Consider the following 26,941-nt stretch of genomic DNA (forward strand, 5'->3'; position numbering starts at 1 on the left):
ATTTTGATTACCTACAAGCACGAGTATTTCCTTCACTATCCCCAGCGGAGTCGCCACTGTGAGGGGGTCGAAAAAGCGCGAGGCTAATGCGTTACCTTGTCCCTCGTGGGTGTGACGATTCTTTTTATTCAATCAAGTGTAATTGGATTTCCTGTGAGTATACACCCAATTGACTAGTAATATAGGAGTCGTCATTCAGTTTTTAACGACAATGAGAAAAACTGACAAAACCCGGTTATCGTGACATAAAGGGAGAGCAATTATGTTTGACCACGACGGCCGTAGGTTCCCTTGTGATCCCTGGTGTGGGGATCTCTCAATATACACCCGCAAGGTAGAGATTGAGGGTTCGGGGGACTGTAACTACCGAGAGGAGTAATTCGCTCGTCGATAACTCCAGAGGCAGGATATCCTTACTAGCTCAGCATAAATAATTGAGGGGACATGCGTTAACTATTAAACTAATCTAAATTGATTTTAGCAATATGCAACATATAATACTAATTCGATCGTGATTATCTGATTTAAATAACATTAAGGGACCTAGCATGATAATCCGATTTCCCAAAAATATTATATTTGTTAGGCGTGATAGAACAATCATATTAGGTTAATTTAACAGTTCATAAAAAGGGCGAGGAAAGCAGTTAAATCATCGAAAAGGGACACATTACGACGCACCCTTGAGAGGTGCGTCAGGGTTCTCAGAAAACTAACCACTTTGACTTTGCTATTTCTCCTTTTTATTTAACGAATCTCGATTATGGGACAGGATACGTTCTGTTCGATTTATGGATCGATTGCGACAGAACGCGTGAACAGTTTCGCAGCGAGAGGCTTAGGCTAAGGGGTTTAGAGTCAATACTCAGAGCATATTATGTGTTGTTGTGTGTTGTTTCACGTCGAAACTAGGGGTCTATTTATAGGGAAGAGTTCGTGGAAAGATAGAATTGCAGAGTTCTAATCCACAAAGAATTAGGAAAAGAGACGTGTCCAGGTATTTTCAGCGCCCAGGCCTGGGCGCCGAAGATTTCGGCGCCCAGAGCCAGGCGTTGAAAATAGGGTCTGGGCAGTTTTTGTTTAGTCAGATTCGGATTCTAAAATCCGTAGAGTTTGAGATTAATTTGAGTCTTTTAGCGCGTATCAATTTGTGACGGAATGCGTCTGGGCCCGTTACGAACTCTAGGCTCGTTACGATTTAAATTAATACGTAACTCTTATTTCCGAACCCTTTTAGGAATAGGATTCTCGCGGTTTTCTATCTCATTTAGGATTTATGTTGGAATGCAACACCTAATTCTGACAGGTTTCTATCTTTTATGATTTTGCCACTTTAGAAGCTACCTTTTACGGCAATTACTATTTTTAGCAGGTTTCCAAAAATAGCAGGTTTCGGGTGAAATGAAATGGGGAATCGAGATTCGTTTATTTTATAGGAGATGCGTTGTCAAGTGGAGTTTTTATGCTTTCATCATTGAACCTTTTCCCTTGCGGGATTGGGGACAAAAGTAGGTGTCTACAAGTGGCACTCCCAAGATTTGAACGATGATTTTATGAAATAAAAACAAGGTTTTTTATTATATAAAAGGCTCTAATTTGGGGGGTGTTACAGGTTTTATTCAATAACCCTAAGTTGTTTTCTTAACCCTATAACACACATTGCAACCCTAATTCTCTGTGTGCCTTCTAGTGAGATTTCCCGAAAAGACAAACACCATAGAGAAAGTTCTAAGCTAACTGAATCAAAGCGGGTACAGACGTGTCGGTGGACGATTGTAGAGGAACTACACTTGAAGTTTTTGCTATACTTTTGCATGTGCTCTTGGTTATGGTGAATATTTCCACGTGTGAATTATATTAGCATTAATTTTCGAAAAAATTGTTTTAAATAATTCAACCTTTTGACGAATTTCCATTAATAATCCAATCTTTGAATTATTATCTAATAATCCAAAATTTACTCCCCATTAACCTTTTTTGCACCCAACCGGTCATCAACCGGATACAGTAGGTAACCTGTATACGTGTCATTCAACCATTTGTTATAATTTATTTATTTTCCCTTTCTTTTCCATTTTTCCATTTTTTCCTCTTCTTTTTTCCTTCCTATACCTGTCATAATCATGGGAAGCAAGGCAGAAAAACTGAGGATAATTAGAGAATAGATAGAAAAGGAGTGTTATTAGGCTCCTTAAACAACCTCATTTGTTCAAAATGATCAGTCATATAATACTCTTCGTGCTTTCAATCTGAACTCCCACTGGGCAAAAAAACTCGATCTTACCATCATTATCATGATCTTTGACATAATCATGATTAACTACAACAAGTCCCAGCCCTTCATTTTTCACATGACCTTTAATCTCATTAGCTTCTCCTACCATTGAATTCCACAAACCCTTTTCTCTCCCCTCCAAATAGACCAAACCCTTCCCGAATTTCACAGTTTCTAATTGCCCAAAACCCCCCAAATTCTTGAATTTTGCTCTAAAAATTCTAGGGTATTTTCAAAAGGTTGCAATGATTTAAATGAAAAGGTTGCAAAATTCGAGGTTAGGAGCATAATTTCTAGCAACCAATTCAGCAAAAAATTGCTTGTTTGGACAAAAGAACTATGTACGCGATATTTAAATAACAAAAAAAATCAGCGACAAAGGGTGGTTGGGACTGTGGTTAGAGTGGTGTTAGAGGATAGTGGCAGGAGGTGAGCGTTGGGGGCGGAGAGAGAGGGGTGGATTGTGCAATGTTAACCCTCGTAATTTTGTTTGGACAGAGACAATGTGAGACGGTACACATGCATCTAATCTCTATACTTGCTATAAAAAGTGTTTGTAAGAAAGTACGCGTGACACGTGACGCTCTGTTTACGATTCTTTCACTCCATATAATTTGAGTTTAAACAATAAAGCTTTTACCATTAAGACATGACATGTTTCATGTTATTATTGCAAAAGAAATTTAACTAAATGTGAAGTTATTAATATAATAATCCGGAGCCATTGTCCGGGCCCAAAAACTATGGAGTAGTACTCTAGTCAAAACAAGGCTCACCGCTCACTACGAAGACTGTGTATTTTTTTTTCTAATAAAAAAATTAAATTTATTTATAGAGTTGCCAAATCCTGAGATACATTAGCAATTTCCGTGTTCCCTATCCCTCACATTCTCAATTTCTCAATTTCTCAATTTCCCGCCAGCCTACTACCATTCTCTCCTCAATATTTCCTTCCCAGATAATCTGAGTAATCTAATTCGATTAATTTGCAGCTACTCATTAAGTCACTTTGACTTGATTTTCTGCAATATATGCCGGATAATTATACCTTCTTCTGTCAAATAGGCTGCTGGTTGTTACCTGGTAAAATAGTTCAATTGCTGAGTTTTTATTCCAAACATAATTCTTTTATCTTGTTTTATGTTTTCTCTATCATTATTTTGATGAAAATGCTTTGCATATGTTTATTTATGTTAATTTCTGAATCTGGGCAATCCGATTTCCTCAAATATTCTTCATGCAATCGTGTGGTAAATTTTTACTAGGGGCTCATGTGTTGCTGCATATGATGGATTAAAGCTGCAATCTTGTTTCATTTTCGGATGACATTATCAACCTAACATGTTTTTACAATTGGGATGTAAGATTCTTTAGTACGAATACTAGAAAATGTGCGGAAATTATTTTATGTTAATGGGTGCACATGAAGTGTTTGATAAAATCTCTAAAAGACCAACAATTTAGTATTGTAATATTTGTCAAATTGATGGCTTCATTGATGAGGGATCATATGGTTGTGCCAAGCAGGTAACCTCATCAGTTTCGTTGGCGGCGAATAAGGAGGAACTTGGCTCATTGGAGCTTCAGTGCTCATTTGCTTAACTCAAAGTTACAGGATATAGGCTATGCTGTTAATTCAGGAATGCATCGGATTATGTAAGAGCCTCTCCACACCTTATTTCGTGCATCGTGGCTTGTTTCACTGATTTTCTTCCGACTTATTTTGTTTTATTGTTCTATAATTTATATTTCACAGACTAAAGTGTCATCGGCGGTCTGTAGCAGAATTGTTTTCTGGATCCTTATTGCCGAAAAGGGTATGCACGCTGGAGTCTTAACCATGTTTAGCTGTAAAAGGCTGTATCATTTAGATAGGTTTTTTCTGATTGTGAAGTTAATCAGAATAAAGTTATCCAATATACTTCACCAACTTCCCATGCGTAATGATCTATTTTTCTAAGATTTTATTTTTTATTATTCCTAAATAAATTGGTTTTTATAAAGGGGAAAAATGTTAAATGATGAGATATAGTAATTCATGGATCATGATTGTCATCTTTTGTCGTGGCAGGGGAAGCAAAATGGATCCCTTTTTGTCAAATCATTCCAAACAATTGCAGGCTCAACAGGCAAGGAAGAATTTCCTAGCTGTATTTTTTCTCTTAAAGTTTTGAACCTTTCTTTTGGACTGGCTGTGATGTATTTATGCAAGAGTGTGAAGGTGTCCTGACTCCTGAGACGTCTTGTCTACTCAAGATATCCTCACATTTATAGAATATTGATATGCTCATACTCATAAATGATATCAAAGTTGGGATGTCTAATCTTTTCCTGTGTCACTAGGCTTTATACATTGCATATCTTTTCATTTTCAAAATGTCCGGTATCTATGTCATGTTGTGCTTTTGTCGATTTAAATTTATTCTCTTCAAGGATAGAATGTTGCGACTTTTGCGTGTGTTCATTGTTGTGGCTTTTGCAAGTTTGATAAATTGCATCTCCGAGAGTAAATTTACCAGCAATGTTCTGAAAGATAGAACCATAGAAAAAAATGTGATTGCTTTGTACATCGCATAATTCGTGCTGGTACAGGTTAATGAAGAAACAATACATGATGGACAGCTGCTGCATGATCTGGGTTAACTGTCTGTATTCTAGCTTTCACATTTCATGTTATTATTTAAAACCATTCTATGTTCATTTTTGTAGTATATTAATCCTATCTGGATTTATGTTATTTTATTTTATTTTAATCATGATTACTACGGCACTCCTTTAAGAAAAAGGCTACAGGAGGAACTCAAGATTAAAGTTATTCTATGATTTTCAATAGTGAATTTTTTTTTGCTTCTAATAGTTCCTTGTGAAGGAAAGTGAATACCATATACAACTAAAATCATGGCTGTTTGATTGTCCTGATGTATGTGCTTATGATTTGCTAGAGCTTGAATTAAAGATTTTCACATGTTAGAATGATAAGATATCTTAGAAGGTAATCAAATAATCGTTGTTGTGGTGCTTTGTTGTCCTGTTCTCTTCCCTTTCAATAATTGTGGATCTAACTTTCAAAGTCTGGGCTTTGTTTACAGATCCCGTTACTTTTGGCTACAGGAGAGATACAATTACCAATTCCTTGGGCCTTCAAGTTATTAATGCTCTTCAATTAGGTCACAGAAGCCAAGCTTCTGATATACTTTCGGATGCTGGTGCTGCAGGCCATGCACTTAATGTTGAAGATATTGTTTACATTCTTGAGTACTGTGCAAGATTACCAGATCCGTTGGTGAGTGTAGCTATCTTTGAGACATTTTTATGGTGTGAATGGGTTGTCTCCAGCTTAGTTTTAAAAGGCCCAAAGGCGCGAAAGTCCTTGGAGCCTAGGCCCAAGGCGAAGGCGCGCACCTTTCATATGCAAGGCGCACATTTTTTTTAATTTTTGTGGTATTTATTTTCCGGAAATAAAAATCAAAATAGTATATTTGTTTCACAAAGTGGTAAAATAGTAATTACAGGAAGACCAAAAGCCTTTATGAGGAAAAAAATCAAACAAAATAGGGACTAAGGAAGGCTAACATTTTACTCACTGGCTATTCAAACAATAACTTTAAAATAGAAAAAAAGAAGAGTTTGCATGACATGTCGTTGAAAGAGACAAGGGAAAAATGGAAAAGTTTAGGGTTTTCTCTCTCCTCTTTTCAATATAGTAACTTAGTAAGTCACATAGTTTTGGCCTTTTTTCAAAAAAATATACTCCCTCCGTCTTAGATTAGTTGTTACACTTACCTTTGTACAAAGTTTTAGGCGATAAGTGGTTGTTTGGTTATCAATTGTTATTTTATTGAAAAAGTAGATGTTATAGGAGATAGTGGCGTATTTTATTAATTGAATGAGAGAGGGTGCGGGGACAACAAAATTTAGTGTGAAGAGAGAGATAATATAATAATTGTGGGGTCAATTCTAATTTAGAAGTGTAACAACTAATCTGGGACGGAGGGAGTATTACTTGTCAACAATTAGAGCCTTATACCAGAAGGTGCACAAGGCGTTGCGCTTAGTTTAAAAAAGCGCGTTCAAGGCGCGCCTAGGGGCAAGGCTTACCTAGGCGCAGTAGGATGACGTGGATCTTTCATTTACATTTTATTTTATTTTTTAATGATATAAACACACTCTATGTGACCTATCAACGTCATGGTGTAAAAACTAGCCCGAGTTAACTCGTATCGCCCGAGTTAACAAGGTTTTGGAGGCTGGCGATACGAGATATCCCGAGTTGTAAAGGTGTTTTTAAAAACGGCGAGATCTCGGCCGGTACAACCGATCCGAACGAATTTTGTCCGCATTAAACATTATAAACCTCACATCTACTCGGTTTTCAGCCGAATTCCCCATGTTTTCGACAAAAAGAAAGGGAAAAAGGAAAGAAATGGAGAAACTCCATTGAAATAGAGTAGAGAACTCCATTTTCAAATCTAAAACAAGAGAGGAGAGAGAAGGTAGACAAAGGAATTCATTTTAATTATGTCACGTGTATGGTTTAGGGGAGGGGAACTAGGGTAGGTAGTGAATGGGGCTGACATGGGGCTTCTTTTTAAATTTCAAATTCCTACGCGACAACCGCGACACGGTCCGCGACTAACGCATCATTTCCGTTACCGAGACTCCGCGACCGTGACCGATACCGCATTTTTTATCTATGATCAACGTTCATATCGCTACAACCTTAGCTTATTGGGTAGTGGAAATAGCATAATATGAGTTAATTTTCATATTTCCAACTTGTAATTACCATGGAAGGTTCTAATTCTGGCATTCCATAGACGGGATCACACAATGCTTATGAACCAGCAAGAAAATATGGCACTCCAATAGAAATATGTTGTTTTGAGTATAAATTGTGTTAATTTTTTTCTATAACGAATTTTAAGGTGTATTAGAAAATCATGTGCGCCTTGTATCCTAAAGGCGCGCGCGCCTGAGCCTTGCGCCTAGGCTCCGTGACCCTTGTGCGTCTTAGTGCGCCTTTTTAAACTAAGGCGCTGCGCCTTGAGCCCGGGGAAAGAGACGCAAAGGCGCGCCTTTTGGAGGGTGCATGAGCCTGTCATGGGTAGGCGCGCCTAGACGCACCAAGGCGCGCTTTTTAAAACTAAGTTCTCCATGTAATTTTTTTTTGCCCAGCTAAGTTCGTGTTATGTCAAATGACTACTAATTGATTAAACATTGCATTCTAATATTTTACGAGCAGTTCAAAAGTACTCCCTCAGTTCCTGAATACTCGCACCGGTTTGACCGACACATAGTTTAAGGCAATTTAATTGACTTATTATTTAATTAGGTGGTGGTTGATATTGGTTATTTTTTTAATATAGTTAGTGGGAAATGTGTTAACTTTTTGAGGGTGGTGGAGGGTGGGGGTGATTTTTAATGTTTTTTTTAGACGTTAGGAATACAAGTGGGACCTTAGGTAAGTGAGAGAAACAATGTAAAATTAGAAAAAATATGCCATTTATAGAAACAGTGCAAGTATTCCGGGACGACTTTATAAGGAAAGCGGTGCGAGTATTCCGGGACGGAGGGAGTAGTGCAAAAGTGAAACTGTTACAATTCTTAGAAAAGAGAGGAAGTGGAAATTAATAGAGTAATAGATTATCTCATTTTGTTCTTCAGCGTTTGGAGAGTTGTGGTAATATGTCCTACTTGGGTAATAGCAATGAGTACATAGCAAACACAATTATAATTGGGAACAGATATTATGTTAATCTATTAAAAAGGATGTAAAAAACAACTTGACACGAATGTAAACTCGTCCTTGTAGGAAAGAACTAAAGGTAACGACTATGAATGGCTATCAGAGAATTGCTTGTCAATTTTGGTGAATGTTTGAAAATGGTTTCTTGATGGGAATGATGATTCTGTTATACCTATTTGCTGCATCTTATTCCCCCAAAGCAGGCACACCTAATTTGTGGTCCAAATCACAGTTTGAATCCTGCATATCATAATTTTGAACTTTTAACAGCTCTCTTTATGGCAATATCTTAGATTTTCTTCCTCTAATAGATCCTTTGGGAGATTGGTCATTTCCTGTAATCCTGATATTGTTTCTGATAGTTGAAACTTCTTTCAGTATTTCATGTGTTGCAGCTGGGCTGCCTTATTAATACAATCTATTCCGTGCTGCAGTTTGTGATGGAAACTTGGAGGGTCCTCGAAGGGAATAATATTGCTTTGAGTTGGAAAAGCTATATGCTTATTGTCCGTGCTCTTTGTAATGGTGGTTACTTGGAAGAGGTATGGAGCAGTTGTAAGCCTGTATGCATTTCTTTTGTTGAATACTCTTTCTCAGTATAATCATTATTATTTTGGTTCATAAAGTTATGATTTGCATGTATGAAAAATTTCAAATCCTATACAACCTTAAGGCAGGGAAAACCCAAATTTTTTTCTTGCATTCTATACAACTCTATTAGAATAATGAGACATGTAAGAGCTCTAGCATAATGAAGAAAAGAAGAATTACATTGGAAGCATTATATATATAAGATAGTAACGACATAGTAGTTATTTTCTGTCCACAAAATGTTGTACATATACGACATCCAATTGTTTGTTATAGTTACACTTTGAGTTCCATTTACATCCTTTATTTTTTATTTGTTGCACTTCTAATTTATTCCTATTATGTCAAAGTCTTTTCCCACCTTACCCCACTTGCAACACTTTCTTTCCTATTTTTTTCTTACACAAATCTCAATTACAACACTTTTCCTACTTTTCTTTACACAAGCTCTACTCACAATACTCTCTTTCGTACACATGCCCTAACAGCCACACCCTCTCTTTTACTATCCTAATTAGTCCTAAATATTTGTCTTTTCAATTTCAACTAAAATTGTAAATTCACAGTAACCGTAACTATAAAAAAAATAACGAAGGTTCAGAGGTAGTATAAGATGGTAACAAGCATGGTATTTTTATTTGTATTAAGGTTTTATTGACAAGTAAAATCCTGTGTCTCTCAGTTGGCAAATTAGTATCTTGTCAGCTCATGAATTGCTTATAAATGATAGCATGTGGCAGTGCACTGCTCCAGGCTGTTGGCAGCAGTACCTTCTCCAGTTGCGCATTTGTCTACTGTGCATGACCGTGATAAGTTTATAGTTGATGTTTAGTTAAACCGTTTGCTTTTTCCCCCTCTTTTCCAGGCATTTCATCTGATGACATTTATAGGGGAAAATGATCGTTTAAGTTATATTCTTCCTCTGTGCAATACTTTTCTGTCAGCCTGTGCAAAAATGAAAGATGTTATGCTATTTAATCAGTGCTTGGATCTCATGGAGAGCCAATCTCTAGGGAAGAATGAAGTTACATATGCAGCACTTCTCAAGGTATGCAATATAACTGAGTATATTTATCTTGGTGCAGAGAATTTCATTAAAAAGTGATAATTTTCACAAGATTCTTTTAAATATTTAGAAAATATTTTTTCCAAAATATACAGGTTTCGTGTAATGGTTGTTTATCTTTGGAGTTTAGAAGATTTAAATGCAGAACTGATGTAGGATCGTTGAGGTAGAAAATTATGTGGGAAAGAGAGAAAAGATAAGCAGAGGAAGAAGGAAGGTGATATTTCGAGTTGGAATAAGCTAATCCAATATGAGAACATAATGAGAACCAGCCACAACAAAAACATGTTATCGAGATTTTTTATCCCATTAAGTTAAAGAGATGAATCCATTTCCGATGGAGCCAGAGATTAATTTGTTCTTTTGGCTGTGGGATGTAATGGACTAAATCAAAATGGCTCTTAATACCTCTTCGCTTCCTTTCCATGAGGTAGAAGATGGTTGTCCCGTTGTTGTCCCGTTATCGCTTTTGGGTCAATTGGAAACAACCTCTCTGCAATTGCAGGGCTAAGGTTGCGTACGTCCGACCCCCCCTTACCCCGCTTCTTGCGGGAGCCTCTTTGAGGCTATGGGGTAATGATAAATGATAAGTTAAAGAGATGCACACTATCATCTCAATTAAAAGGTCACAATAATCATTCGTTTCTGAACACGAATGTAACATTCACCAATCCGATTGATTAAACTTATAAAATTATTCAACATATCAACACCAAAAAGAAAAGGTAAGACATTGCGGAACTTGTACTAATCCTTTTTATTTTCAATTCACTAAAAGGCAAAGGGGTAGTCAAATGCTAAGTAACACGATGGCATAACAAATAGAGACACGAAACAGTCATTCAATATAAAGATTTTTCAACATTTGTAATCAAACAGCTTAATATGAGAGCCGGAAGTCAGGTTAGTCGCAACTGTTTATTTACATGGGTCGGGTTAGTATGAGATGGGATCCTCAATTCCTCACACTGTTTATTATTGATATAAGAAGTTTCTGACATGATACAATCTATTTTCTAGTTGTAGCAATTGGGAAGAGAATTAATTAGAACAGAGAATCAGTAGCAAGTTCTTTTCAGTAGGTGTGAAGACTATCCCACTAGCACCTTAAATGGAACTTAACTTGGAGTCTAAACATTGAAGGTAACAGAACTTAAAGTTCGTAGCCTGAGTCATTTACTAGTTGCTAAAATTGGTGAAACCGAGCTTCCATAGGAAACAATGGTGCTGTGAACTTTAGAATTAGTGAGCCTACACTAGATTTTTTTTTTAAGGAAAATAGTAAAGTAATTGATGTCATTTCTTTTTCTCTTTCTAACACATAGAACATGTCTTTATTGGAACCCCTGACTCCCTGAAATATTATGTATTCCTGTACGATAGCTTAGGAGTTGGCTCATTTTATTGATTTTTCGAGGTGAACCCTTGCATTTCATCTCCGTAAATCCAATGTCAATCTTTGTGGGTGACTTAGTTCTGGTATAGGAAACAATGGAAAATAATCAAGTTAAAAGAAGACATATAGACGTTATGGTGTATCAGATGCTCTCCTAGTGTTTATAGTTGATTCTTTAAGTGGAAGAGGGAATTTCTTTGATTAAGGGGCTTAGTTTTGTTCTGTTTTGAGTCAGGAGGTGTTGGCCATAATATATTGTCCAAAGGAGAAAGAAAATTGAAAATAATTTAGCTAAAGTGTTGGGGAAGGTGGGTGTATGTGATGTCATGAAATCATACTCTTGCTCTACTTCTAAGGTGAAGTGGAATATGGCTTCTTTATGTACTACGAATTATTTTATAATACTATGGTAGTATGGTAACATAGCCCAATGGAACAATTTGTTAATGAAACAACAGCTTATGGCGGAGACGACTAATTGTGTTGTAAGTTGTAACTATGACAATGCTTTTTGGCTTACCTCCGGTTTTTGTAGTTTTTGTATCCACATGTCTTATTAAAACCCCTATGTTGTATGAGATTGTGCCTATTTGTACTTGTAAGCTCTGCCTATGTAAATCACTGGTAGTAACACGTCATGGGACATTTTATCGTCATACATAACAGGACAATACAAAAAAAATAGCATGCCTTTTAAGTTGTGACTTTACCATGATAGATGAAGACTAGTTTGCTAGAAATGATGGCTCATGAGTGAATAAAATAAATTTTGAGTTTGAAGGCATTTATTATTTGATGATTACAGATGAAACCAAGCGAAAGGGCAATGTTCTCACTAGGGGTTGCAATGAATTGGAGGTGGATCGGGTGGAGCTTCATCCGCCTCCATCCGCTGACGGTCCATCCGTCATCCAACACCCATCAATCACCCGATTTACCCTTCATCCACATCAGACCCATCCATCACCCGCAGATGAATCGGGTGGATCGGGTGATTAGTGGGTGTAATTAAAAGCATCATCAACTTTATTTATGCAAACTAATACTTGTTAATATAGTGGACAATGAGTTAACATTTTTATACATCTACATTATAAAATAGCCTAAAACGCTATTGTCCAATACATAGAATATAACTTTTAGCAAAAAAATGGTTTTTTTTTGTCCTTGCAAATTGAAAATATTAGGTAATAATTAGATGCCTAATAATCCAATATCTATTGATATGGAGTACTAATATTAATGTATATATATTTATATATTCTATTAATAATTAAGTAATTGTAATAAAATAAAATAAACAGATGGATGGATAAGTCAGATGATGGATCGGGTGACGGGTTGGATGAACCATCACCTGAATCCGACCCGATCCATCACCCGATCCACCCGTTTAACATCCGTGTTTATCGGGTTTTCATCCATATATTCGGTTCGGATATTCGCCAGGTTCAGATGAAATTGCCAGTTTGCCACCCCTAGTTCTCACTAGTAGTGGTGGAGGGAATGGTACCTTTGAGAAGCTTCGGACCATTACTAGGTTCCCATGGGGTGGGGAGGAGAAGGACTGGTAAACTTATAAATTGTGAACTAACCTTCTATTCCTTTGAAGGTAGTAGTTGTGAGGGTTGGGGGGGGGGGGGGGGGGGGGGGAGTGATGTCATTTATCTAAAATGTATGGCTCAGATCATTTACATTATTATTTGTTTATATTAGTTATACTACATTATCTAATGGCAAAATTACACTCACTGAGACTGACCCAGGCACAACTGCAATGCAATTGATACCAACCCCATATGATTAAACTGATGCCAACTTGCTCATTAAAGACAATTAGTGACATTCTGGCGACCAGAATAGTCTCAATGGCTGGAAAACGTTAAAACATATTCAGAGTAATATAAAAGACTTTGTAAACCATTTTTAAAATTCGTAAAAGATCTTAAAAACATTTTTAAAAGTCATAAAAAGACCTTGAAACCATTTTTAAAATATCTAAATTAACTGATAAATGTATTTTAAAAATAATTTAAATTGTTTTTATGTTAAAATTAGCATTTTCCGGTCATTAGAGCCTACTCCGGTCGTCGGAATATCAATAATTATCTTCAATAACCAAGTTGATGTCTATTTAATTATAGGGATAAGTTGGTGTTAATGGCTATAGTTAGACCTAAGTTGGTGTCATTGATGTAATTTTGCCTTATCTAATTGTATACTATGTGTCAACCTTTGGTTTGTTATTTTTCTGTTCTAGGTCAGTTCGAGTTCTCTGGTTGACTTCCGAGTTTTATTGATCGCCTTTTAGAACGAATCTGTTGTTTTTAGTAGTTATTGATTGGTTGTTAATTCTAGTTTACCGGTTCCAGGTTGCAGTTTGGCAGAAAAATTTGTCCGCTGTGCATGAAATATGGAGAGAGCACTGCAAGCATTATAAAGTGAACGTTCTTTCGTTGAGGAAATTCATATGGTCTTTTACGCGTCTGATGGACTTGGAATCTGCATATAGAACATTGCAACATATGGTTGTTTTAGTGTCTAAAGAAGACATCTTTTTGCGTAGAACTGTACAGGGAAAGATCTATTGTCCACAGCTGGACATTCCCATTCCTTCAGGCAGTGTGGCGGATGTGATGTGCTTCGATCTGCATAAGGACCAACATGCCAGTCCTGCCTCTTCTGATGGTGAAGGAATGATTATGAACTCAATTGAGGAAGTGCAATGTAGTCCTTTCTATGCGGAAGACAACATGGATTGCTCAACTGGGATAGAAATGCTTGAGGATCTTAAGAAGGGGCCCATCAAGAAAATCTTGAGGTGGTCTTTCAATGATGTCATACATGCATGTGGTCATTGTAAAGAACCTGAGCTAGCTCAAAAATTAATTGCGCAGGTAATGATATTTGTACCATTCCGCATTCTTGTATCCTTTTCGGGATTCTGACTGTTTGTGTTATGAAATAGTTGTGGTGATTCGGTTAGGGAAACTTCAGATTTCTGTTATGCTTTATCTTAATGGCTTTCTTGTATCATTATATGAGTGTCTTTAGAGTTGAAACTATTTCTATAGAGGCTATGTTCCCCTGGTAGCTAAACTGGTGACATGGGTATTTTAGTAGATAATGTAGAGAGAAAATCTGTTCCGCCTTTCGATCTTCAAGGGATCAAGTTGGTGATTAAAATTTCTGGAAATCTGCTTTCAGATATTCCCTTACTTTAGATCTTTATGTTTGCCACCACAGAAGTTTCTTAGTTAGTGGGGGTGTCAGCTGCAGAAACCTGGAGAGGGGAAATGTACAATATAAGCAATGAGAACTAATAGTATTACTCAATACTCATTCAAATTACTGAACTTTTCTGCTTCCAAGAAAGATGTTCCAAATGCTCCAGCTCCTTTTGAAATACAAATTTGTAGACTAGCTACTCAAATTCCGATCTCTGCTTTTGGACATTTGAGCTTTGAGCCAAACAGCCTCACTGTTCACTTTTTGGTAAGGGGAATCGGTAGATTTCAAGTCTTGCTGCTTCTATGGCTTTTTAGACGATCCTCTTTATACAGTACATTGCTGTTTCTTCTTCTGTACAACTATATACGAAGTAGATTTTTCTGCTCATTCCCTGTCTAATGCTTTATCTCCCCAAGCATGTCTGAAATAGTTGAGGTTGTGACAGGGGATGTGTTTCAAAGGTGAAACTTCAGCCTTACAATTAAGTGTAGCTTGTGTGTGAAGATGAGGTAGTTTTTGTTGGTTACCTTTTTCTCTTTCACACTTGGCTTTGTTTGTGACGAGGTGGGTGTACCTAGTAAATCCAAGACATGTTTGTGGCTTGAAATTTGGAAAAGGGGATGAAGATGGCTTGGATTGCTGAAGTGTGAAGGCTGTTTTTTCTGTTAATTGTGGACGGAAAGACTGGGTGACATGGTTTTCCTGTATACCAATGCACTGTATTTTGTTCCCTGTATTGAGTTTATACTTTGTAGTTCACTGGCATTCAAATGACATAGGATTCTGGATTTCTAGTACTCTTCCTGTATAAACCACACCACAATAACCCTAGGTGTGGCAGATAAAAATAAAAATCAACCCTTTGGAGACGTTCATGCCATACCATACAATCACTCTAATATATGCAACTATAGACGTGAAGTTGCAAAAAAGCTCTTGCAACCTTATGTTCAAAGTGTACAACTATGAAGTATAAACTATGGTGTTCCCCGTCAATGAAATATTGAAATGTCTATCTTAAGAAATTATTACATCTTAAATTTGAAGTTAAAACTGATTGAGTACAAGAGCTTAGGGCTCTGTCCGCTACTCTCCTCCCTTTTGTTTGCGTACAAGAAAGTATTCTTTTGACTAATTTGGTCTCTTAAAAAAATAAATGTCCTTTTTTTTCCTATTATTTACATGGAAAGGCTGCCTTTATTTAAGCTATTTTATTGTGTTATGATAAAGTTGCGGTGTTATGGTGTTATGATAATAGTTGCGGTTGACATGGCATGATTTGACATGTTTTCTCGGTCTTGTATGGCATGTAACAACTCTGTTTCACTGATAGCTAATAATACTTTATGACTTTGGAATATTGTTTCAATAAGGTTTAAAAAGAATATGGATCAGCCCGTATGCTACTGATCAGCCGAGTTTTTGTACCATGAATATGACTTATGTGTTCCAAGAAAGGCGTATTTGGTGATATGAATTATGAAGTACCCATCAAACTGGATAAGCTGTTAGGTTATCATCGCAATCCTATGCTTCATTTACCTGTGGGGAAATCATTATTTGCCAAGATAAGAGAAAAACTAATCCCATCTTCTGCCTAGAGTTTCTGCCTATGAAGTCAGTTATACCTCTTTCAAGTGTCCCATTGATGTGCAAAAGTTTTTGGTGTCAGCAATGTGGTGCATTTGAATAATATGTTTGGGATAGAGTTTAATAAAATGTTGCGAAGCTGGACATGTCCTGCTTTCATTGCTTTGTAGTCAGAGTTACAATTCATCATTTCTTGTTTTCCCGGACTTCTGATTTTTGTCGAGCATTTCCTTTCTGAATTCTATTTTTGTTGTTGTCTTAAGTCATTATATGTATTGCTCAATACAAAATACTGAATTTAGCGCCAAATATCATTAGATGCAAAATCTTGGGCTGGAACCATCATCCCACACTTATGACGGTATAGCCAAATCAATTATTCCAACCAGAAGAATCAGTGATATAATGGAACTAGTGAGTTATTTGTCTCACACTTTTGTGGTTTGCTGCTGGCTCCTGATATTGAATTAATAAGCAGATTAATTTTCTGCTGCCTGTTTATAACATTTGCAGCTAAATGTAATGGAAGGTAAAAATTTGAAGCCATATGCTTCCACTCTGTCAACCCTTTCAATATGCTGCAGCAATGCTTTACACTTGGATTTGGCTGAATCCTTACTCAATCAGATTGAAGCAAGTCCTTGTGCTCGCCCGTACAATGCTTTTTTCGAAGCATGTGATATTATGGTGAGTGGATTTTTTAATTTTATTTTTTATCATAGATATGTGAAATTAGGAGGGCTCATGAGGAAATAATTGTAGTCCTTTGAATCTTGGAAATCCATTGATATGACAATAAGTTTGTGCTGCAGAATTTTCTTTTGTTGTCCCCTTGTATATGGTTCAGATAGGTTATTACTCTGCTAGGAAGTTTTCATAGAAGTGTTTGTACGACAGTGCAAGGAGGACCTCAGTTTCTTTCTGGGATAGAAAGGGTAACAGATTTGCAGTGTCTTAAATTGATTAGCATATCATTTTACCCTACATTTTCAATCATTAGATTGCTGAACACATAATATGAGTTTTACTTGAAGGAAACTAATTGGAAGTTTAAGATCCTCATTTCGTGTCCGTTGCATGAAGTTTATAATTAGTTGTTTATCAGGTATGTCATTATACATTACTACATTGTGAACAGGAAAAAATTTCCTTCTCTGTTTCGAATGTACTTGACCTACTTTACCTATTTTCGCAAATTATTTTCGTAATCTGCTCCCCTTTAGTTCGTGCTGAACCAGGTGCTCCTTCTGTCAAAGTCAAAATCGTAATCTGCTCCCTTAAGATATTCATTTTCTACGCTTTAGCACCCTTTTCTAATACTACCTCCCTAAATAGTTGTACCATTTTGACTCTTGTAAGCCCCTGTCGCCTTAGCCCATAACAACAGTAGGTAAGTGATTTTGTCCCACGGGAAATCCGAAGTTAAGGAAGCTGGTGACAGACACGAGATTTTTGCGTCAACCGCACACCCCATATTGTTCCCATGACAGCATTGCGCCACAAACCTTCTCCTTTGACTTACCATACCCCATAAAACGAATCTGCAGAAACTCCAAAACTTTAGAAGGGAAAACCAAAGATTTCTCATGCAAAACTAGTAAACTCCTCCAAAGGTAGCTTCCACTTCAGAATGAAGGAAAACATGTGGACAAGACTCACTATCAGCTTGATAAAGAAAAAAGATATCAGGATAGTAGGGGTCATCTTGTGGGATTAGATTTATTATTTGGATCTGAAGAGTATATTGGTTTTTGTTTGGAGTCCTTCTTGTCTTTTCAAAGCCTTTACAAGATTCATCAAACAAACATTTATCCTCTCTTACTGAGTATACATGGAAAGAAAAGTTCCCGGAAAGGTTTTAGGCCACAATTTTGGGTAAACTTAATTTTTATGGTAAATTCCTCTCTGCCATGTGTGCTGCTATCTGTACTGCAAGGTGGAAGATAATTTTCTTGCATTTCTGTGCTAGCATTTATTTTGGCATGAGCTCTTGGAGAGTGGAGATAGTAGGTGTGATGCCGGTATGTTTGAACTGTGGTGCTTTGCATGCTTAGCTAATTCATAGTTGTTGCAGAATAAGGTGTCTGAAGTGACCTTTCTCGGAAGAGAGCTATTTTTTTTGGAAAAATATGAGGGGGTAATGGTTTTAAACTAACGATCTTATGGTTACAATAGGATAGAATATTGATCTGAAGATTTATTTCTTTCTCCATGAAGGCACATTTCTACATTTTGGTGACCGTATCTCATTGTTTTATGATATATTTTGAATTCAATTACGCATTTCGAAATGATGCATCACGTGCTTTACCAAACTTCAACATCAGGCTTCTTGAAATGCAATTCGTTCGACATTTTCTTGGTTCTTTTACGTTAATTAATAGTCAGTTGAGCTTGGATGTCTTCTGAATCTGGTTTTCTGTACATAGTTCAGCGAATATGGCTTATAGCTTGGTTCTGGCATTGTAGTTGTGGACTTGTGGTATACTGGTATGTTCAAGACATGTGCTTGTGTTGAAGCGGTTGCGTGGAAGCATGTATTGGAGCCTCTATGTTCTTTCTACTGATGTGTTTGCTAGGTTTACTGTCCAATTAACGTAAGTCTTTAATGTACTTCCGGAGAGTAGTAGTGAATCAAAGTGAGATCAAACTGCTGAAACTTGTGAACCAGACAGGGCAGATATCTTGTGCTAATTGTTTGTGTAATTTGCAAGATTTTTATGTGCTTATTCACTAAATAACCGTCTTAACTGTTCTTGCGTATATTTCCACGTTCTTTTGAAGCAGTAAGTTCAGGATAACAACATGCTTGGACGTACCATGAGACTTGTTTTTAAGCCGACTGTTGGACTGAAAACTTGGCATAAAGCATTAATAGAATTTTTCAATGCTGACTGCTGAGATTGGTTTCCTTATATCAACTTTTTTCATTGTACTACAGTTTACTTTGCTATTGCTGAAAAATTGTTCTGTTGATATGTAAATTTGACACCCCTGTTTAATGCAGGATCAACCTGAACGTGCTGTCAAAATGTTGGCTAAGATGAGAGAAGCTAAAACTAAGCCAGATATCAGAACATACGAGCTACTATTTTCTTTGTTTGGGAATATCAATTCCCTATATGAAAAAGGTAACTTATTATCACATGCAGACGTTACTAAAAGGATCAATGCCATAGAAACAGATATGCTCCAGAATGGAATACAGCATAGTCAGGTTTCAATAAAGAATTTGGTAATATTTCCTTCTTTTCTTGTGATATCGTTGGTCCTTTGTTTGAATGCAATATTTATGGTTAGGTATGCATTTTATGATTTTTGTTACCAAGCATATCTTGAATTGTACTTTCTTCAATTTTGTGTTAGATCGTCATGTAGTCAGTTTCTGATTGTGTTAATGATCTTTGTGTGTAACGACTTTTTTTATAAGTGTTGACCGTGGTTTTTGATTTTCTAAGATAGCTAGATTTCATGTGTTATAGGTGGACAAACAGATCATGGACTTACATCGTATCTTGCTGATTGCTTATCCTGCAATGCAATTTGAATCTATGGACGTTGGTTGGTTTAGCATGCAGTGGCGGATGCATACTGTGAATTGGGTAGACAAATGTCTACCCAATTTTTCAACTGAAAAATCATTTTAATAGGCTGAGTATTTAAAAAAAAAACATGAATTTGTTCAATGTAGGAGTCGAACCCATGACCAAAGGGGACAATCATAACTAGATTTTCTCCCTAACCACTCTAGCATCTTGGCTTTATGTTTATTTGTGCAGATTAAATATATAAACCTTATGTTTAGATCGTCAAGTATTTAACATTTCAGTATATATATACTTTTTTCTTTTTCGGGGTGGCATGTCATATTCTCATCTGATTTTTAATTTCTACTTCGTATATTTTTAAATTTTTGTTGTTATTTGCTTATATAACATGGATTACTGCGTATACATATTTATCTTGTATAATCTTTAAAATCCTAGAATTTATAAAATAACGGTGAACAGTGAAATTGATAAATTTTATGTCAACATTGTAATTCGTAATCCGCAAATTGTCATTTTCATTGTATCTTTTTTTAAAAAAAATTGTATTTTTTGTTTATTTTAAAAGCGTCTACCCTGTTTCAAAATCCTGGATACGCCACTGTTAGCATGTACATTTTTTTAATAGAAGATGTGACAGCTGTGTGCATTTTCCTATTGAAAACTTACATTGCTCTCTTATTTAGCAAAAACAGGAGAATAGAATTACTAAATGTCGTGAGGGATTATTTTCATCTTCTACATCTTATAGTATGTTTGTTCAAGATTTCTCTGCCTGTGGCCAAATGTAATTGAGGTGGATCAATAATTCCAGTCAGCATTTTTTGTTGTCTGAGGATGTTCACACAATTATTTTTAGTTGGTAGGTTTGCCACCATGAGGATAGGATTCAACAATAGACAGATTATATCGATGAATAATGATATTCGATTAATCAATATCCTTGTGGGTTAACAGTGTTCTAACATGGCTGTGAGTTGTTGAACTTCTTTGATTGAGATATACCATGTTTCATTCACGATTATTATATAGGAACATCTATAGAATAAATACGCTCTTATCTCACTTATGTAGTAGTTTGGCTAGGTGTTGAGGGGTGTAATAGAAAAAAAAAGGTATTGAAGAGGTTTACAGATCAAATTTCAAATTTGGAGGCAGTGTTGCGGTCTGACTATTTACTGAACAACTCTACTTTAATTTGTTTCTCTTTGTGTCCGGCCGGGCTCTGCCTGGGTGCCCAGTTGGTTTACCAAAATGTCGCATTGGTTTGTTTTTCACGTCTCTTTGGAAGCTATATTATCAAATATTATTTCATTCTAAAGCTCCTTGTAAAGTTTGTTTCATTGCTTGGGAGGCTGTAAAAGGAAAGATCTCAACAAGGATGTTCTGACGAGAAGGAAAATTTTCATTGCATGTTGTTGTGGTTTGTGTCTTGTGGAAAAGGCTTTTAATTTTCTGTTCTTGGACTCTTTGGTACTTCTCTTAGCCTTGTGGGATGATCTAGGTGCAGATTATTTCCATGAAGGATGCTCTCGTAGCTTGGAGAAGAAGGATGAAGAAAGGTTGGCTTGTGGAAGTGTGGATGATATCCTTGGTATTTTGGTGACCAATAGATCTTGAGGGCATAGCTTCCTCTTGTTAAGGTTTTGAGATCCTTTTTTCTTTAGGCTTTTGTATAAATGGAACCAAGCTTCAGATTTTGAGAAATGCTGACTATTCTTGATTCTGTAGATAAATTGCTCCATCAATGTTATTCTCGAATTGAAAGGAATTGTGTCGAGATTTGGCATGGGTACTTGAGGTGAAATGAATAGTCTGAGTGATATAGATTATTACATCAATGATGTCATAGTATTTACTCAATGCCTCATATGAGGCTCTTACTTATCCTCTAGAAAGGCATTTACGACTCGTACATGTCACTATACAAAATAAGAAGCAGAGGACATTTCAGTTGGGACTTAAATTTTAATGGTGTAATTCAAAACTGAAATTGCATCCAATGTTCAGTAGTCCAAGTATATTTGGCTGGTTGGGTTTGGATTATTCTCAATTTAGGATCTGTATCAAAAAGCAGAAGATTTTTAGCTTCGCTAAAGTTCATCTGTCACAATAGTTTTAATAATATCCTACGTAATTCTTGTATGAATTATAGAATCTTATAAAATTCAAGTAATATAGATTGCATTTAGATGTGAGTCAATTGGGTGCTTTATTCTCCGGAAGCGCATCATGATTTGTGCAATACATCGTCTGAATGTAATATATTAATTAAAATCTATTCTGGATTTGTCTCGTCTCATGTTGAGGGCCTTGGATAAGATGGATGGTGGTTCTTTTGTCCTTCTGAAATGCATTATGCATTATGCTTTATGTATTATATGTTTATATCATCAAACTATTTAATGTATCAACTCTAACCCATTCTGGACCTTGTCTCTTCTGAAGTTGAGAGCCCTTGGAGCAGAAGGGATGGTGCAGGAGCTGCTAAAGTACTTGTATCGAGCAAGTCAGTTCTCTCACAACAATTATCTTGGTACAGATATCTACAATACAGTACTACATTCACTTGTCAAGGCTAAAGAGGTTTGCTATTCCTACAATCCCTAGCAACCTGGAATCTGTTTGCACATTGATGACTTCTTTAATATTTTGATTGTTTTGCAGGATCGCAAGGCAATTGAAATGTTCAGAAGTATGAAACTATGTGGGATTCATCCTGATGATGTAACTTACACCATTATGATCGATTGCTGCACAAATATAAGATGTTTCAAGTCTGCATGTGCCTTGGTTTCTATTATGATTCGTAAAGGCTTTCCTCCCCAGACGATAACATATACTGTACTTATAAAGGTATTGGTTTTGTTTACAGTTGTCTAGGATAGTAGTTCATTTTTGGAAAAATAATGTGGACTGACCCCCTCACTCTACCCAGTGTGACCCTAAGCAGTAAATTTATACAAGGGCCTTAGTGTCATATTGCCATTAAAGCTAGGGTGAGGGTATGAGGTGGACCATATTCATAACACTACCAGATTGATAAAAATTATACAAGACCCCTAATGTCATATTTCCATGTGAAGTCAGAGTTCATTTGCTTGTAATTGTAATTTGTAACACTAGGGCTAATTGGTGATGCTGCAATTTGTACTTTGGAGGATAAACTTCTGTCAGCCACTCTGCCTGTGGTCTTTCCCTGTTTGTTACTTCCTACGTTATTTTATTATTGCAACACTTGCGTATTGGTGATCAAATACTCAATTCCACAGACTTTGAACAACGTATTAAAAATATTATTACAATGTGAAATGTTGTTAGGACATTAGAGCCCGTGAAAAAGCAAGTGTTGCTACAATAAAGAATGTTGGAAGTATATTTTGTTCTGAACTTTTGTGATAGTAGATCTACTGTGTTGTAGCCGATTCCACAACCCCCCCCCCCCCCCCAATGCGCCCCTCCATAATAACAAAATAAAGTTGAATTAATTTATAATTAGGTATATCAAAGCTATATTGGTATTTTCTTGGTTTTGTATAGTACTCCCAACCGTTTCGAAATAGTAGGAACACTCGCATTTCACAACAACCAAGATAAATGATAGGAAAGTAGAAAATAAGTGTGGGAAAAGTGAATGTAGTAAGAAAAATATAATTAAAAATTAGGTTGAGTGGAGTGGAGTGGTGTAAGTAAAGAAGAATAAAAGTTAGGTTAAGTGGAAAGTTATGAGTAAAAATAGAATATAAAATAGATTGAGTAGAATGTTGTAAGTAAAGTGGGAAAAAGAAGGGTGTGAATGCATTGAATATGGTGGGTCATCCATCCAAAAATAGAATAAAGTAGAGTGTCCCTATTAATTTGAAACACATACTTATGGAAACTGTCCCCGTTATTTAGAAACGGAGGGAGTAGTTGTTAAGCCGTCGAGCACTTTTTTGAATTTCCCCATTGATTCTTTACTCCTTTTCCAGGTGGTGTTAATGTTGCTATATGATGTACTAAAGAAATGCTCACTGGTGGAAACTGATGTTTTGCTATAATACCTGACTTGTAATTTGTAAATGTGTTTAGTTTCTAAAATTATGTAATTTCACACCAAGTCAACAATACTATACTAATTGCAGCACAAGTTTTAGAATCCTGATCGATTTTCTTGGTTTGTTAGGCCTTGCTTCTGTGCTGGTAGTTCCATTGTACGCGAGTGCTGAAAATATCTCTGATGCAAGCTATTGTTTTTGACTCTCTGCATCAATTCTGTGTATGTTTTCAGATGCTGATGGAATATGATGCTTTCAATGATGCTTTGGATCTTCTTGATCAAACTATCAAAGAAGGAAATAAACCTAATATATTGCTATTCAACCCCATTCTCCATAAAGCCAGTTTACGGGTAGGTATCTATTTCTGTTCTGTAGGACATATTTCCTATTTTGCTTGTTACATATGATGGATGATATGAGGGTAACCGACGCAAACTTTAACCGCAAACAAGTATGGCTTTGTGAGGCTTTTTAGTGAGTGCAAAGTCAATAACCCCGGTCAGTTTTGTGTTTTGGCTCGTTGATGTAACAAGTGTAAATTGGAATAAGATTATGATTGTCCAGTAAATAAAAATCGCGCCTTAAAGAGAGCACGGCAAATTTCAAGTTTCTCTTATCTCTGTTGTGAAGTGAAGCAAGTTATGATTGCATTTGCAGTTCCCTTTATATATAAAAAGAAACTAGTTATTGACCCAAGCGATGCCGCAGGTCTTGGTCATTGTAGCTAATGTGATATTAATATTTTGTTAATAGATGGAATTATTGAAATGCTCATTTCCGATTGAGCCAAGATTCATTTGTTCTTTTGGCTGTAGGATGTAATGGACTAAATCAAAATGACTCTTAAAACCTCTTCGCTTCCTTTCCATGAATTAGAAGACGGTCGTCCCGTTGTCGTTCCGTTATCGCTTTTGCGTCAATTGGAAAAAACCTCTCTGCAATTGCAGGGGTAAGGTTGCGTACACCCGACCCCCTCTTACCTCGCTTCTTGCGGGAGCCTTTTTGAGGCAATGGGGTAATGATAATGATGATAATGATGAGATGGAATTGTTGAAATTCTAAAATTTTAGATGAATAGATGAATTGGAGATATAATGGTTTTGTGATAAATAAAAATTTATTTTTATAAAGTGATGTGCATATATATTACCCATGGTTTAGATTCATTTTAGTCTTTGTTTTGTAGTTTTGAAATGCAATGTAGTAAAGGTTGGGTTGATATAACATAAAAATTATGTAGCGTAGTTCTTTCACATTATTGATGAAAGATCATGAGTTCAAATCTTGTTAGAGACGTTTATTTTTAAGTGAATGGATAATTGGAATTAGCTAAAAGCACATTGCAACGTATGCACTTATTTCATGTTGAGAAAATGGTGACACGTAGGAAATGACATGTATTGCCTTGGAGTTTTAATATTATAGATTTCTGCAAATATGTGGCCATGCGGTTGCAAGTCTGCAGTGAGCCTTTAAATTTTGAGGATGGCTGTAAAGTGTAGCCAGAATAGCCCTCTATCATCTTATCCTGTTGTTAAGCAGTTTGTTTTCTGTTCCAAAAAATATTAATGTTTGGAAATCTGTCAATTTATCGATCTTTTTCCCAATAGGAAGAAGTATACTTCGTTAAATCCTTGAAGGTGAGGGTGATAGAGTGATAGATGTACTAGTATTATAAATGTTTTACTTGGTAACATTTCTTCTACCTCATTGAGATGTATAATTATTTTCCATCTTGTTCAAAACAAAAGCTTTTACTTTTTCTCTATTACTTATAGGGTTAACAAAGTTATATTGCTATTTCTTCCTTAATGAAAATAATCAATTTATGATGCAGGGAAGGATCGATGTAATTGAGACTGTAATTGAGGCGATGCATCGGGAGAAGATCAAACCAGATCAATCAACATGCAATTATGTATTTAATGCTTATGCTAAAGGTGAATTTGTTGGCACTGCAATAGAAGCCTTGCAGGTGTTGAGCTTGCGGATGATCTCCTTAGATGATGATATTCTAGAGGATATGAGAAGGAAATACGAGTATCTGATTGTTGCTGAAGAAGAAGACGCTGACACACAGATAATACAGCTATTCCTAATTGGAGATTCAGAGAACCTAGCTGCTGCTCTTCTCAATTTAAGATGGTGTTCCTTTCTTGGCTCCTCGGTTTCATGGGTGCCTGATGAGAGTCCATGGGCTAAACGACTTGCAGACATCTTATGAATCAGCGCATTCAACTTTGATTTACACTCGTGTATTTTGAGGAGGCGGCCTCTTCCTCGATGGAAATGAAGCACGCAATACAAGTACAATGCTGCCATTATATCATCAGCAGTTTTCCTTATTGGAAATGAAATTTGGTTGCTATGCTTGTGCAATATTTGGCATACCAGCATGATCCCAATTTTGTGCAATAGTTACCACTTACCAGTTGGAAGGAAGATACTCTGTTTCGTCGCAATGAAAAAGGAGAATCAATCTCATGTTAAAGAGTTACGGCCTTACGGGTCATGTTTATACAATTACGATGTGATGAGTCACGTAGTCAGGTTTATTCAATAATGACTACAATTATGATGTGATTTCCCTATAATGTTTTTAACGGCTAAAGCTGTACGGAATTCATATTAAGAAGTTGTAAGGAAAAAGTTAAAGCATGACTGCTTATATTTGAAGTTTAAAATAAGACTGTTTATTCTGAACTTGCCTATTTTCTCATTAAGGCTAGGCTTGGCAACTATTTTAACTCCCTTTAGGTGCAAATAATTTAAGTTGCCTTAAATAATTAGAAGTGTTTGACATTAACCAAAGCAACGTATGTAAATTAGTTGCTGAAATTGGATTTAAACTCCAAAGCATTGCGTGCAGAAATCAAAACTAAAGAAATATATATGCTTCAACAAACAGATGGCAGAGTTGAAATCACAAAATCTATAAAAAGGAAAAGGAGGAGAGACATTACGTGTTGCTGGGTTGAAGAGATCGGGACAGGGAGCTTTTCCGAGTTTATCTCGGAGATTAACAAAAAGAGTATATTAAGTGGCATTTCGTTAAATAAAAGACATCACCTACCAACTCCAGCTTCCTCGTATTCAATGACTCCCTTCCGCGGAGTACCGCCCCATCTTCAATTGCACCTTCTCCCACTCTCTCTCCATCGTCCACATGCTATTACGCTACAACATCCTCGTTCTCATCGGTGGTGGTCCCCACCCTCAGTTCTGACCACCGGTGCTGTTGCATCGGTGAATTCGGCTCCGCCATCCTCTTCAATAACCGCAAGCTGCAACCAATCCAAACCACGAGCAGACGGATCTTCTTGCACTCTTAGTGTGTTGCTGCCTGCCACCAACACCACGCTGACATGCTAGTAGCAACCGATAACCTTGTTGTCCCCTCTGCCTCCTTCCATGTCTTCCAGATCTGATTGCATCCAAATTCGAATAATATACACTCA

At 36.5% G+C, this 26,941-nt stretch overlaps 1 protein-coding gene across 3 annotated transcripts; it reads left to right on the forward strand.

The window, feature by feature from the left end:
* The first annotated feature begins 2,222 nt into the window (after positions 1-2,222).
* LOC110783807 (pentatricopeptide repeat-containing protein At1g76280) lies at positions 2,223-26,186 on the forward strand. Of its 3 annotated transcripts, none has more exons than XM_021988188.2 (15): positions 2,223-2,788; positions 3,803-3,931; positions 4,032-4,092; positions 4,347-4,404; positions 5,365-5,558; positions 8,456-8,563; positions 9,478-9,660; positions 13,447-13,971; positions 16,214-16,309; positions 16,409-16,582; positions 18,903-19,130; positions 21,892-22,029; positions 22,111-22,299; positions 23,714-23,833; positions 25,321-26,186. In XM_021988188.2, the coding sequence occupies exons 2-15, from the start codon at positions 3,918-3,920 to the stop codon at positions 25,705-25,707; spliced, it is 2,475 nt and encodes an 824-aa protein (XP_021843880.2). In that variant the 5' UTR covers positions 2,223-2,788; positions 3,803-3,917; the 3' UTR covers positions 25,708-26,186. The 3 variants fall into 3 exon arrangements, with proteins under 3 accessions (XP_021843880.2, XP_021843878.2, XP_021843879.2); XM_021988186.2 differs by lacking the exon at positions 2,223-2,788 and adding an exon at positions 3,087-3,358; XM_021988187.2 differs by lacking the exon at positions 2,223-2,788 and adding an exon at positions 3,548-3,635.
* The last annotated feature ends 755 nt before the right edge of the window (positions 26,187-26,941 follow it).

This window comes from Spinacia oleracea, chromosome 5, assembly GCF_020520425.1.
Source record: "Spinacia oleracea cultivar Varoflay chromosome 5, BTI_SOV_V1, whole genome shotgun sequence".
In the NCBI taxonomy this organism is placed as follows: Eukaryota; Viridiplantae; Streptophyta; class Magnoliopsida; order Caryophyllales; family Amaranthaceae; genus Spinacia; species Spinacia oleracea.